The sequence below is a fragment of the Candoia aspera genome, chromosome 3, assembly GCF_035149785.1.
Source record: "Candoia aspera isolate rCanAsp1 chromosome 3, rCanAsp1.hap2, whole genome shotgun sequence".
NCBI classification, from domain to species: domain Eukaryota; kingdom Metazoa; phylum Chordata; class Lepidosauria; order Squamata; family Boidae; genus Candoia; species Candoia aspera.
In genome coordinates this window covers 83,524,955-83,538,709 of record NC_086155.1, presented here as the reverse complement: position 1 = coordinate 83,538,709, position 13,755 = coordinate 83,524,955, and the positions used below count along the sequence as shown (strand labels likewise).

At 38.5% G+C, this 13,755-nt stretch overlaps 1 protein-coding gene across 1 annotated transcript in view; it reads left to right on the top strand.

Annotated features, from left to right (window-relative positions):
- Positions 1–13,755, top strand: part of TGFBR3 (transforming growth factor beta receptor 3) — a 155,436-nt gene that overhangs the window by 109,703 nt on the left and 31,978 nt on the right. Inside the window, exons 5-7 of the mRNA XM_063298248.1 lie at positions 4,142–4,325; positions 10,462–10,624; positions 12,062–12,209. Coding sequence (XP_063154318.1) covers positions 4,142–4,325; positions 10,462–10,624; positions 12,062–12,209 — 495 coding nt within the window. The remainder of the gene's footprint in view (positions 1–4,141; positions 4,326–10,461; positions 10,625–12,061; positions 12,210–13,755) is intronic.

Sequence of the window (13,755 nt, the reverse complement as noted above, 5' to 3'; positions counted from 1 at the left end):
TGCCAAATGTAACGAAGATGTGTTGAGACTATCAGGTGATGAATGGCCAGAATAAGGGTTAGTGAAATGTAGAATAATGACATTTGGGCCTCCACTTTTATAGAACTCTGGTTATTCTTTTATAAGTCCTCTAGTAAAATTGATATATGAAACACTGCAATGAATATAATTTCTTTTAAAAAATGAAATGCTGTAGTATGATCACATGACCATCAACAAATAAAAAATGTCATTGAGACCTAAAGCAGATTTAGTCTGTTCTTTTTAAATCCAGTCTAGTAAAGGGAGAATGGATCTTATGCTGCTTTCTCTGATTTGCCTGACTGAAATAAACTCTTGCTTCAAAGAGAATGTCTTTACTAGTCTGGATATGCTATATGACTCCAGTCCAGTGGACACTCCTTTTTGTAAGATAATAGATACTAAAATACCCTGCACCCCCACTGCTGTCTACAAGTAATATTTCACTGGGTCATTTGTGCAAAAAGATATCAGTACCTGCTAAAGAATTGGAAGTCCTTCATCGATAAATAACCTTTTTCCAACTCAGATGCCTTTCAGTGGGAAATGAATATATCAGTATGAAATAGATCAACAGCATGGAGCTTCTAGGAGCCAATGTATCTCCTAGATCAGCAGTTCTCAAACATTTTGGTCTCAGGATCCTTTTACATTCTTAAAAATGATTGAGGACCCCAAAGAGATTTGGTTTATGTGGGTTATATCCATTGATATTTACTGTATTAGAAATGAAAACTGAGGAATTTATTTATTTGACTTGCACACCCCCTGAAAGAGTCTCAGGGACCCCCAGGGGTCCTCAGACCACACTTTGAGAACTGCTAGATAATCCAAGTACAAGAAATCATGTGGCATTCTATGCATATTTGTTGGAATAATAATAATGCTTTATTGATTAGCTATAAGGCCATGCAATGTACAAGACAATAATTAGACCATAGATAGCAGAAAAGAGTAAAAGGCAGAACTAAAAGAAAATACAAATCCTGTTTCTCTATCAACCCTAAAATTTACCCCAATCAGATCCACACTGTTTGTTTGGTTTTGGTACCAAAACCACACGCTTTCGTAAGTTCACATGGTGGTACTTGGGCCAGAAAAGATTGCCAGTTTGTATTGTCTATTGGCATGTGTGAAAATGCTCGATTTGTTAAAGATCCAGAATTTTCAAAATCTGACAAGACAAACATTAAAGGGTATGAAATTGTAAGTAAAATGTATCCTTTGCACATTTACAAATCATGAATTTAAACTACTGTTTCCCATATTTAATTGATATTTTACTATAGAGAAGTTGGTTGCACAACAGCTTCAGAGGATTCTGAATGAAGCGGATTATCTGGACCCCTTTCAGTCAGGATTCAGGCCCGGATATGGGATGGAAACGGCATTAGTTGTGCTTTTGGATGATCTCTGGCGGGAGCGAGATGGGGGTAGTGTATCCATCCTTGCTCTACTTGACCTCTTGGCGGCTTTCGATACTATCAACCATTATATTCTTCTGGACCAGCTTTGTGGGTTGGGAGTCAGTGGCACTGTATTGGGCTGGTTTTCTTCCTTTCTCCAAAGCTGGTTTCAGTCGGTGTTGATTGGGGGTGAGAAGTCCCATTCTTGGCCCCTTCTATGTGGGGTGCTGCGGGGATCAGTACTTTCTCCACTCCTATTTAACATCTGCATGAAACCGCTGGATGAGATCATCTGTCACCATGGACAAGGGTTAATTAGTATGCTGATGATACCCAGTGTACATCTCTGCCCCTGTTGAGCTAAGTGATGCTGTTTATGTCCTTTCTCAGTGCCTGAAGGCTGTGGGGGCCTAGATGGGGAACAACAGACTTCAGCTGAACCCTGCAAGACTGAGTGGCTTTGGGTTTTAGGCCTTCTGTATCTGGGGAATTACCATTTTTGGTGCTGGATGGGGTGGCACTGCCCCAAACAGACCCAACAGACCCAGTGTACAACTTGGAGGTTCTTCTGGACTCACAACTCCTGCTTGAAGAGCAGGTGACACGGCCAGGAGGGCCTTTGCCCAGCTTCATGTTGTGTGTCAGTTGTGCCCATTCCTGGATTGGGAGGCTCTACTCTCAGTCACACATGCCCTAGTCACCTCCTGAATGGACTACTGTAATGTGCTCTACGTGGGGCTACCCGAAGAGTATCCGGGAGCTTCTGCTGCGCAAAATATAGCAGTGTGGGCAGGTATGTATGCTCTAAGATCTGCATACATTACACCTCTGCTACACAAGTTGCATTGGTTGCCAGTTTGCTTCTGGGTCCAATTCAAGGTGTTGGTTATCACCTTTAAAGCCTGACATGGCATGAGACCAGGATATATGAGGGACTGCCTCTCCCCAGTTATATCTACCTGTCTCGTCAGGTCTGGCCTGAGAGGCATGTTGCAGGTCCCATTGTCTAGGGAATGTCGTCAGGCAGGACTAGGAAGAAAGCCTTTTCTGCTGTAGCCCCCACCCTGTGGAGCATCATTAGGTGAGGTTGGGCCCAACCCTGTTGTCCTTCCAGACGGCCCTTGAAAGATGGCTTTGTCAACTAGCTTACGGATCCCATGGTAGAGTTGGAGGGCTGTATGACAGTTAATGGAATGCACTTTCTGTATGTGTTCCTGCCATTTTGTTTTTTATTTGTTTTTATCTTGTTTTTATTTTAATTTAAATTGGTTGTTTTAATGGTTTTTAAATATTCTTGATTATTACTATGTACACACCCAGAGTCACTATGTGAGATGGGCGGCTATACAAATGTGATTGAATGAATAAATACATAAATGAATATAGCCCTCTATAGCCCTATATGGTATTCCAGGACACCATACGCAAACAGTGGGCAAGCTTCATTTGTTAATGGTTGATCTATTGAATAGTATTTCTTAGTGTTTTTTACATGGGAATGCAGCATAATTTAAAAAGTTAAATACACTGCCATTTTGTGTTAAAGATACATTTAAAAAAAACATATCTACTGCTTAAGAGTATATCTGTATGCTTCCAGTTAGTCGTCCAAAAGTATCTTTGAATCTGTTTGCATCATGTTGTTGTTTGGTATTCAGAATTGCCATGACCAGTCATTGGTCACAGGATTTTAGAAAAAATGCTCTATGGAAATAATTGCATTGCTCTATTTCACTCTGTTGCTCTGGGCATTTCTCAAACAGATCCCTTCCTTCTTTCCCACCAGAATAAGTTTCCTATGATGCAATCCTCCATTCTATGAGATTTGACAACATGAAAGACAAGTTATCAATTTTCTGATATTTCATCCCTCCAAGATAGGATTTAATTTGATTAGGAACACATGTGCTGCTGACATTTGTTTTAAAATAGTGCACATGACTTGTGCATGGTGTTCTTTGATATCCGTAACTATTAAATGCAATGCTAATGGGGATTCCCATGTTAATTTTTTAGCTCCCATGCATAAGTCCATGAAAATAATTGTTAAGGGTTAGGCAGTTTTCCAGAGTGTATTAGTTTCTAGTACTTTGGGGTCATTTCATTTCCTGGTCCAGCTGGGTGGTTAGTCTACCAGTTAATACCATCCAAGATTTACCTAAATGACACTGGTTAGCAATGGTGGTGATATATAATAGATTAAATCCAGTTAACCCTGAGCACTTGCCATAGAAGCATCTCTATGTGATCTGTTTCTCTCACTTAAGGAGCTTTGAGATTGATTTGATATTACATGAGCTGCTCCATAGAAGCTTAAATGTTTTGTACTATCATTGACTGACTTTTCATAGAGCAGTTTTACGAGTAAGAAGGTTCTCCCTTTAGGATCAGTACAGTCCCATTTGCAAATGCTATTGCGCCTCAGAACTTTATTTCATTGCATCAGTTAGCCTGCTTGGGTTTGTACATCAAAACCATTTTTGTGTCAGATTGGCCTTGAAAATACCAACTTTCATTGCACAATACCTGCTTCGCTGTCTGAGAAAGATTTTTTTTTTCCATCAGTGGACTGATGGTCCTCTAATTAAATGTCTAATTAAAAGCAGAGACAATGTCACAGTTTTAATGCCATAGTTTTCTAATTGCTAACTTTTTGAAGAGACAATTGTTTGGTAGCAGGTGACTGTCACATTAAATATGGCTTCTGATCTCAGGTTTCAGCAGGTTCCATTGTGCAGTTTGAGAAGGAAAACTTCTCCTTGTCAGCAAAGAGAGAAGAAAGACCCCTCCCTCAAGGAAATAAGCATCTGTTACAGTGGGCCCAAAAGGAATATGGGGCAGTAACATCCTTCACTGAATTTAAAATATCCAGGAATGTTTACATAAAAGTGGGAGAAGGTAAGTCTGGCTAAACTTGTATGACTGTTAATATGAAGTGGGCTTTTATTAATTTATTTGTTTTCAGTCTCATGTGAGAGAATTTCCTTGCTATCCTAAGATAAGAAAATTACTCCAAAAGTTGTTTCCTTTGTACCCTTGTTGTTGCAAGAGGGGGAAAGCAGTGTATTAAAAATGGTCACATTACACAGAATATTAACTGGGGATATCTGGGTGAAATTTGGCTTTCAAAGGGTTTCATTTGATACCCCCCACAAGTGGTAATTGAGAAATGAGAGGTTGAAGGAATGATTGCTGTGAAATACGGCTTGCTAAAACAACACTCTGAAAGATTTGGATGGGCTTGCCTCTAATATTGGTGCTTGTCAAACTAGATGCTTGGATGACGAGGTGCTGATCAGAAAGCTTTTCTGATGGGAGTTTAAGGTTTAATATACATTTAATGATATAAAACCTGTTTTTTACTGGTGTGCTACATGATGCACTGATTGCATCTCAAAATAGTTTGGTTCTTTTTGGCGGCGCAGCAAGATATCTAAAAATGAAACAATATTTTACTGTTCAATATGTTCCTTAGAAGTAAGGATGGGGAACCCAATCCAGATTGGGACACTAGCATGGAGAGATGGATGCTCTAATTTTATGCCCCCAAACTGGGATCTTGATCTGGATTCAGTCCACTGCCTCTGCCACTTATATTGCCAAAATGTTTGAACACATCTCCTGTTGGCTATTTACATTGTAAGCATGGGATCCCAGTTAGAATCAAGACATCAGAGAGCAGCATACAGTTTGACTGCCATCTTTTGAGACTCCAGTTTATAGTGACTGAGATGGGCAACTTTTTGCCTGTGATTCTTCTAGTGTTAAGCAATCCATGTCTAGCTTATTGAGATGTGATGTGAATGTTAGGCTTCCATATTACTTTAAGTTGCCATGCCGTAATATATCATATTACAGATACTGTATTTCCATTTATGTCTTCTGGTAACTGAGCTGCACATTTCCTATATAACTTTTCTGACTTGCCTTCTATATTATTATGCTCTTATTTCACAAAGCATTAATTAGTTAATGGTCTTTCAAAATCTACTTCAATTAATTTAAGTGTTCCCATTTCAGGGCTGAAACTTTTTTCCCTGTTACACTTGTTAGCACCTAGAATGTAATCCTTTTGGTTTTCCATTATCCTAGAGTTAAATCTCTTTAAAATACCTTCCAGCTGTAAGGGAATTTTACTGTTGATATATGACTTTTGGCAGCAATAATTTATTGAAGTAAGTTGATACATGATGAACATTTCTGATAAAAAGCCTTATACTGTTAAGCCAAAAGAACTAAAGCTTACACCAATGTTGGGTCATATTGGATAGGAATGTCAAGGTAACACCTAATTAATAAAAAAGCATAATACTGGCTTCCCCATTTTTAAGACAAAGGCATTGGCATGCCACCCCACCCCCCCAAAAATACTAAGATCCAGGACACACTCTTTCAGTTAGACAAGAAAGTTGGCAACATCCAAAGGAGGTTAAGAGTTATTTGTCAGGTGTTTTTTCTGGAATCAGTCCTTTTCTTAGCAGTTGGTGCTCCAGGCAACTCCATATCCCAAACTGATATCTTACTATTATTGTTTGTTTGCTGTCTGGCAATGTTTATGTGAATGTCATAGTGAAGTAGAGGACAGGTGAAGGTTGCTGGCATTAATTTTCTTCTAAAGGAGGATTGAGATCTATTCTACAAAAGCTGAAGACTGGCAAATTGAACAGTAATTTTCATTCTTTATGTAGTGGAAGAATAATTTCTGTCTTTTAAGAAATTGTAAGAATTTTTAAAGAATTTTTAAAAATTATCAGAAATTAATACATTGTCTACATTAGCTTATCTGTTGAGGAATCATTTTTTCCATGAATTTAGCATTGCTATAAAGTTGTTAACACAGATCCTTACCATCTGACCTTGATCTGGGGACAACTGTAGGCAAAAGACCTATGTGGTAGGCTGGATTCATGCACAACAGGGCTAGAGATCTAGCACAAAAAAACCCTCCTGCATTACTGCTGTAATATCTACTGGTTCATAGCAATAGTAGTAAATAAGTAAATTTAAATTTATTAATAGAATACAGTCAGTGACCAGCAGGTAAATAACTAAGGTGCAGACACATTACTTGAGGACCTTGTGTAGATCATCTTAAGTTCCATGATGAAAGAAAAGATCTTATATGAATATAGGATGCAATCTTATTCTGAGCCATACCATTTATCCACTAGTAACATCTACCCAGATTCCAATTTTTTTTCTCTATTGACAAATTAAAAATTACTGAGTTCTTGACAAACCATTTAATAATTCATCTCTATTATGTCTAATTTATAGATATATACATTAGAATATAGAGCCAGTTTGGTGTAGTGGTTAAGGCACCAGGCTAGAAACTGGGAGACCATGAGTTCTAGTTCCACCTTAGGCACAAAGCCCTTGGGCCAGTCACTTTCTCTCAGCCCTAGAAAGGAGGCAAAGGCAAACCATTTTTGAAAAATCATAGCCAAGAAAACTGCAGGAACTTGTCCAGGCAGTATCTGAGAATCAGACACAATTGAACGGATTAAAAAGAACATTAGAATATACACTGTTTTAATAACTTTTCATTAGCGTGAGCATTATAGTAAAACAATTGCTGTAATATTGCTTGTATGCTGCCCTGGATTCACAACTTCTGCAGGAAGAGCAAAGTGAGACCATTTACACAGCTCCATCTGGTGCACCAGTTTAGACATTCCCAGTTCAGGAGGCTTTGTTGATAATCATCCTTTGTTGTCACTTCATGGTTGGATTATTGCAACTCATGCAACCTAGAAGACCATCCAGAATGCAAGGCCTAAGTAGTAACAGGTTCAGCCTAATTTGCCTGTTTTATACTGCTACAGTGGGAGCTGCACAGGTTGCAAGTAGGCTTCTGGGTGCAGTTCAAGATTCTGGTCATTACTTTTACAGCCTTTTGTGGCTTAGGACCTTGGTATCTATGAGACTACCTTCTTCTAGTGGTACCTGCCTATCCAATGAGATATAGGAGGCTTGCTGTGGGTCCCAACCCCAAGGGAGCATTGTCATCAGGGACCTGGTGGTGAGCCTTCTGTATGGCATCCTCCCTCCTCTGGAAGAAGTTACCTGCAGAGATAAGGATGGCTGCAACCCTCCTAGTGTTCCAGAAAGCTGTCAGGACCTGGGTTATCTGAAGGGCCTTTGGGGACAGCATGGTTGATTAAACAGAGGAAGTGGCACCAGCAACTGATGAAGAGGAGATGGCTGTCATTATGATTTTTCTATTTATGGTCTTATTTACTGCTTACGGTAAGGGGGACTTTTAAGTCACTTGGGGTAATTTTTCAATTGGAGTAGCATATCAGCCTAAGTAATATCATATAAGTGTAGATGTAGATAAAAAATAAAACTCTCTCAGGGTCAGACTTGATTAATCCTTGGATAGGAGATCCTCAGGGAATCTCTGGGCTGAAGGCTAAACTGGGAAGTCACAAAATCATCCTGGGGGGGAGATAATGTCAAAGCAATTGGGTCTTGTTGCCATGAAATCTACATGGGTGTGTTCATGTGATCACCAGAAGTCTAGTTCAGGTCAAAGGAGACTTGACCTTTACCTACAAAGTTGGTAATTTACTGATGCACTATGATTGTTCCCTGCAGCTGAATTAATCTAAACAGCATATGATTTAAGAGGATATCAATAAGGTGAAAGAAGCTATCAAGTATTTGAGGTATTTATTTGTTAGTACTGATGACTGAAACAAGAGGAGGTTCCAGAAACACATAGTGGATACGCAGAATCTCCTTTAGTGTTTCACGTTAAAACATGTGGTGATATTCCCAGAGAACTGGTTGGAAAGCCATTTGCCTGCTTAAAGACCTTGCATTACTAGTATTGAGAATCAATTTTGCATGTGTGCCTTTTGTGTACATTAATCTGAGTGCAAGCTGGACAACTTCAGGATCACTTTCCATTGTCTGCTTGGGAGGAGTTGGCAGAATCTCTGCAGCTTTGAGATCCCATCTGGCAGGATACTTAACAGAAGTTTGGGGAGTGCTCTGTCAGACTCTGTGAAGAGATTTACTTTCTCATGGTTTACACAGAACGATCCTCTAGAGAGGAAGGCAAAGGGAGACTGAAGCCCAGTTAGGTTGGAAAAGATCAAAAATAAAACTGCCAGCCTCAATCCATTCATACACATCTTTGGTATGATCAGACGTGAATGACCATATGTACAGTTCTAGTTGCTGCATCTCAAGATGGATATTGGAAAGCTAGGAAAGGATAGAAAAGGTCAACCCAAACAATCAAAAGGTTGGAGCAACTCCCCTAACAGGAAATGTTTACAACATTTGGGGCATTTAGTTTATTAAAAAGACAAGGAAAGGAACATGATACTGTAGTTCCCTTTTCTATTTATTTCTAAAATGTATTACCTGCTTTTCATGAAAAGCATAATGATCCCAAAGTAGGATATAAAACAGTAATCCTGGTTGGACATGATATGGAGGAAGTGTATGGAAGTTAAGTTTCTCTCTCCCTCTCTCTTATATTATGGGAATTTAGGAACATCAAAAGTCAATGAATGATAAGACATTCATAACATGTTTTATTGCTTTAATCAACAAGATACAAAAATGGAGAAAAGGGATAAAAAGGGAGAGAAGTAATAAAAAAGGGAAAAGCACAAAAACAAACAGAAAATAAAGAAAAAAGGAAACAACAAGAACATATGTTACATATAAGAAATCAGTCATATTAATTTCTAAACTCATCATTAAATCTTGACTACATGGAATTATATGAATTAATCTATTGCACTGATACAGAGCTAGTTCCTAACCTGCAAGTGAATACATAGTTACCAGTGATCCAGGATTGCTTTGCTTTGTTTTTCCAACACTGAAGAATGAATACATTCTTTGCATGGTATTGTATTTTTGGATATTTTTGCATGTGTGAAACTGTAAATAACTTGAGAACTGTGAAGTAGAGTACACATGTTTTCAAATAATGGAGAAAGTGTTCCACAGGTAACAGATGATGCTGAGAGGCCGCAGATTGTGCATCTGTGTTCTGAGTCTGGGGTTCCCTAAGGTGGTCACCTTATTTTTGTATTAGGTGGACACTACCACCAATGATAGCTCTCTCTCCCACTAATGATTGTAAGCCTGGATTGAAGCAGATTTGGAAACAATGGTTTGAAGGAATAAAGGAACTTGTTTTTCATAAAAGATTCCTCAGTCTTTAACCATTCTTTGGCATTAATGCTTTGCTCAAGATTAGAAGTGATGTGAGAAATTGTATCCAATACTCTGGTACCTGATATACATACCATGAGCATTGTGTTTACTCTAGATTGAGCTCTGCTGTTCTTGACTCTTAATTCTGAATTCTGTAATATAGGAACTTTGGATCTCCATGTTAATTATTGAATTATAACCCCTTTAACAAAAATGTATAATAAGCATAACAAGAGGCTTGAATTATATGAACTGCTAAAATAGAAAATGCTGAAAAATATATTTCTTTCCAGGCTTCTTCCTCTGTGCCTACTGTGTTAGTTTTACAATCTTTTCTTAGAACTTGAATAAATAAAATCAAATAGAAAATGGAAGGAGAATTTTGTCTTTTAGCACATGAGATATCATGAATGTGTTACAGGTAGTGGTATGAATTACTACATTTCGGTATGATTTAGAATTTATTAAATTTGGAGGGGGTAAAAACATACAAAAGGGAAGAATCTGGTTCCAGACACAAAAGGATGTCATTTTAAATTTTTAAAAAGTACGTTCTCTAGTCCTCGTTGCCATTAAAACATTGTGGGTATAGTATCTTGGAAATCCATGAATATCGTGACTGATCAGAGAGAGAACTGAATAATGCAGAAGTTCGGAGAAATTATTCAAAAACAGAAAAACTTCCAGAATAATTTAAACTAAAGGAATGAATGTGCATTTCCTTTTTTTATAAAGCTTCTAGTGGCTCAGCACTGCTGCAGATTTAATCTGTATAACTGCATGTGATAATCTCAGAATAATTAAAACCAATGTATTAAATAATTTATCTCCTTCTCTCTTTTTTTAGTTCAATTTTTTCCTACAACATGCAATATAGAAAAGAACTTTATTTCTTTGAACTACCTTGCGGGATACCTACAACCAAAGGCAGCAGAGGGATGCATTGTCTCTAGCATGGCCCAAGCTAGAGAAGTTCATATAATTGAACTTATTGCACCTGATTCAAACAGGTAAAAATACTCAATCAGATTACCTTTCTCCAAGTTGGGAAGGAAGTGATTTCAGCCCCTAGAGCAGTTTTAAAGGCACCAAGCCTCATACTATAAAAGCAGTATAAAAAGTATAAAAATACCAAGTATTCAAGCTGAGACTAGATATGCTAAAAAGTCCATAAATTTGTAGAAAAGGAAGGAGGAGAAAACCAAACATTTTACAATTGGAATTGATATATTGATGTTTTTAAATCACAAATTCAACATCTTCAACTTAACATTTTAAACAAGGGATAAATCTAATGAGGCAAATCAAATTAGATGTGGTATTTTCTCTTAAAACCATGAATTCAGTGCCAAATTGTAATAAGCACAAAAGTCACATAAAGAATTGGAGCTCAGGATTAAACACCACGTAGCACACAGTAATTGGACATAAGCTTAAAAAGTTGTTTGAAGTCCTTTTCACCCCCAAATCCTATCAAGATCAGACTGTATGTTGGACATTTACCTTTTACCATAATAAGCTGACATGGTGAGTAACAGTAGGTGGTAGTATCTATCTGTTCTGATCTCAGAAGAACTAAGGAGGGTTAGACACAGCAAGTGGGAAATTGCCAACAAATGCTGAAGATTACACTAGAAAGTTGAATAAACATCCTAGGAGAAGGTAATGGCAGACCACATCCACATTTTGTTAAGAAAACTATCCACCAGGAGTTGAATAGTTTTATGGGGGGTGGCATAAAGAGACAGAAAATAGTAGTCCAAGGGATTGAAGGGAATACTACGAAGTTGTAAAGGGGTAGAGAAGAGGAAGAAGGGCTCACAGTCAGGAGTTGGAGAGCAAGGAATTGGATATTGATTTAAAACAGGCGACAAAATCTTTGACAACAAAGCTAGCATATCCATATATCATTTAAAATATGAAATAAAACTACAAAGATTCAGTAACTTTGCCTATGTAGAGTTTGCTTCTAAAATCCAGCAAGCAGATTGAACTCTTCAGTCTATTATTCTGCTCTTTGCCAAATTGTAATTTCAAGATACAGCAAGGGGACTTTTGTTTCATACTACCAAAAGGAATGGAGGTATAAATCTGTATTTAAAACTTCTGATACAAAAGGAGGGAACTGTTTTGTGCCAGTGTGAAAAGCCAGTTCTAAGCGGTTTTCTTTAATTGACATCAAAACAGAGAATGTGCAATCTTTAAATGGGAAAGACAAGCTTTTGAGGAGCATTATTAGCGTAAAAAGCATGTTGTTTCCATTGTTACTTAAAATTGTTCTAGCAAGTGTGGCAGAACAGTCTGTTTTGCACATGCTGGACGTCTGGGATAACCTCCAGTGTTTTAATCTACTGGCCAGACACTGGGAACATGATGGATTGGAAGAAGGTTGAGAGCTGAAATTTTCTGGCATGTTGGCTCACTCTCCCTTGTTTTTCCACATCCAGTGCTTTCCAGGTGGATATCATCATTGACATCAGACCATCTCGGCCAGACACCACACTTGTCAGGGATCTTGTACTTATCCTCAAGTGCAGAAAGTCTGTCAACTGGGTCATCAAATCACATGACGTGAAGGGGAAATTGGAAGCCATTGTAAGTAGATACAGCTCTGCTTCTTGATCTGGAGGAGGCACAGTGCTGTTAACAGCTTATGCCTTTCTGTGAACAAGTAAGGGCCTGATAACAGATGGCTGTCTAAATGTCTCCCCCTCTTGTGCTAATGTTGTGGGTGCTTTGTTTTCTCCTAGCTACTAAGCAGCCTGCTACTGGGTGAGGGATGGATCAACGTTCATTTCTGGAAGCCTTTATAAACCTGAGGGATGCTTTGCATCCTATTCTGTGCACACAATGAACTTCTTTTCAAACACTTCATTCAGTAAGAAGTCAAATCTATAAATAATAGTTACTATTATAATTATTTAAGTATCAAGAGCAATTGAAAGGGAAGGGTTCCACATGTGCAAAGCTCCACTCCCAAGAATGCATACATAAATGAATCTGTCTGTCTGTCTTATCATCTAATTTATATGGCCACCCATCTCACAAATGTGACTCTGGGTGGCATACAATAAAACTAACAATTGCATAGAGCAGTACTCCCCAGTTGTCAACAGAAGCAGTACTATAGTTCCTAGTATCTTACAGGAAGTATTTCTAAATATGGGATATTTCTCACTGATTGTAGCTCCAGACAGTCAGGGCCAGTCTCAGAAATTGGCATTCTTGGGCAGCTGTTGGGGTCCCACCATGGTGTTAGGATCTCCTACTGATGGTGTTCTAGGCCCTCTCTTAAATAGGACGAAAACATGGCACTCTGAGCAGCTTTGGGCAACTTGATGTAACTGTCCTTTTCATTTCTCTCAGCGACCTTCTTGGGGCCTTGTGAAAAATGAAAACAATTGCTGGAAGCACTGCCACTGCAGCTAGGCCCATCAGAGGACACCAAGGTGGCCTAAACTCTGGAGCCGCCTTGTTTACCTATGACCTTTGTGATAGGTTTGCTGCTCAAGAAGATCAGATTTCTACAACTACATAAGAATGTTTAAGTCAAAGCATACCAGGCTAGGAGGTGTGATTGTATCTTCAGACTCAGATGTATGTTTAAAATCAATAACACTTTGAAGAGCTTTTACTAAAGGGAAAGGGAAAGAAAAAAAGCACTTGCTGAATTGGGGTGGACAACCTGCAGTCTTGGGGTTGCTTGGAAGAGAGAAAAGAGGGTGTGGTGAGAAAATGAGAGGAGAAAAGAGGAATGTCAGAAAGGGAAAAGGAGCCCACCACAGAGATGATGGGTGTCTGATGTGCTTCTGGCTTTGGTTTCACTCTGTGCTTCTGCCCTGCTCACCATGATTCCTCAACAGAGTATCTCTGAGAAAATGCCTTCTAGAACAAAAAGGTAGCCCACCATAAGGGAAGAAGTAAATGGGAATAGAGCTACAGCAGCTTAAGTTATTCAGTTGAATAGCTTGAAAATCCAAACCAGTGACAGGCTTAGAGATTGAACGGTTCTCTTGTTAAAGCATTTCTAGGAACCTGATGCATGTTGAACCAAGGGACTTTGTACTCAGATGGTGACTACTCTTACCCCACCATCTTCAGTACCATATATATTTATTTTTATGCAGCAAAGTATGGTTTC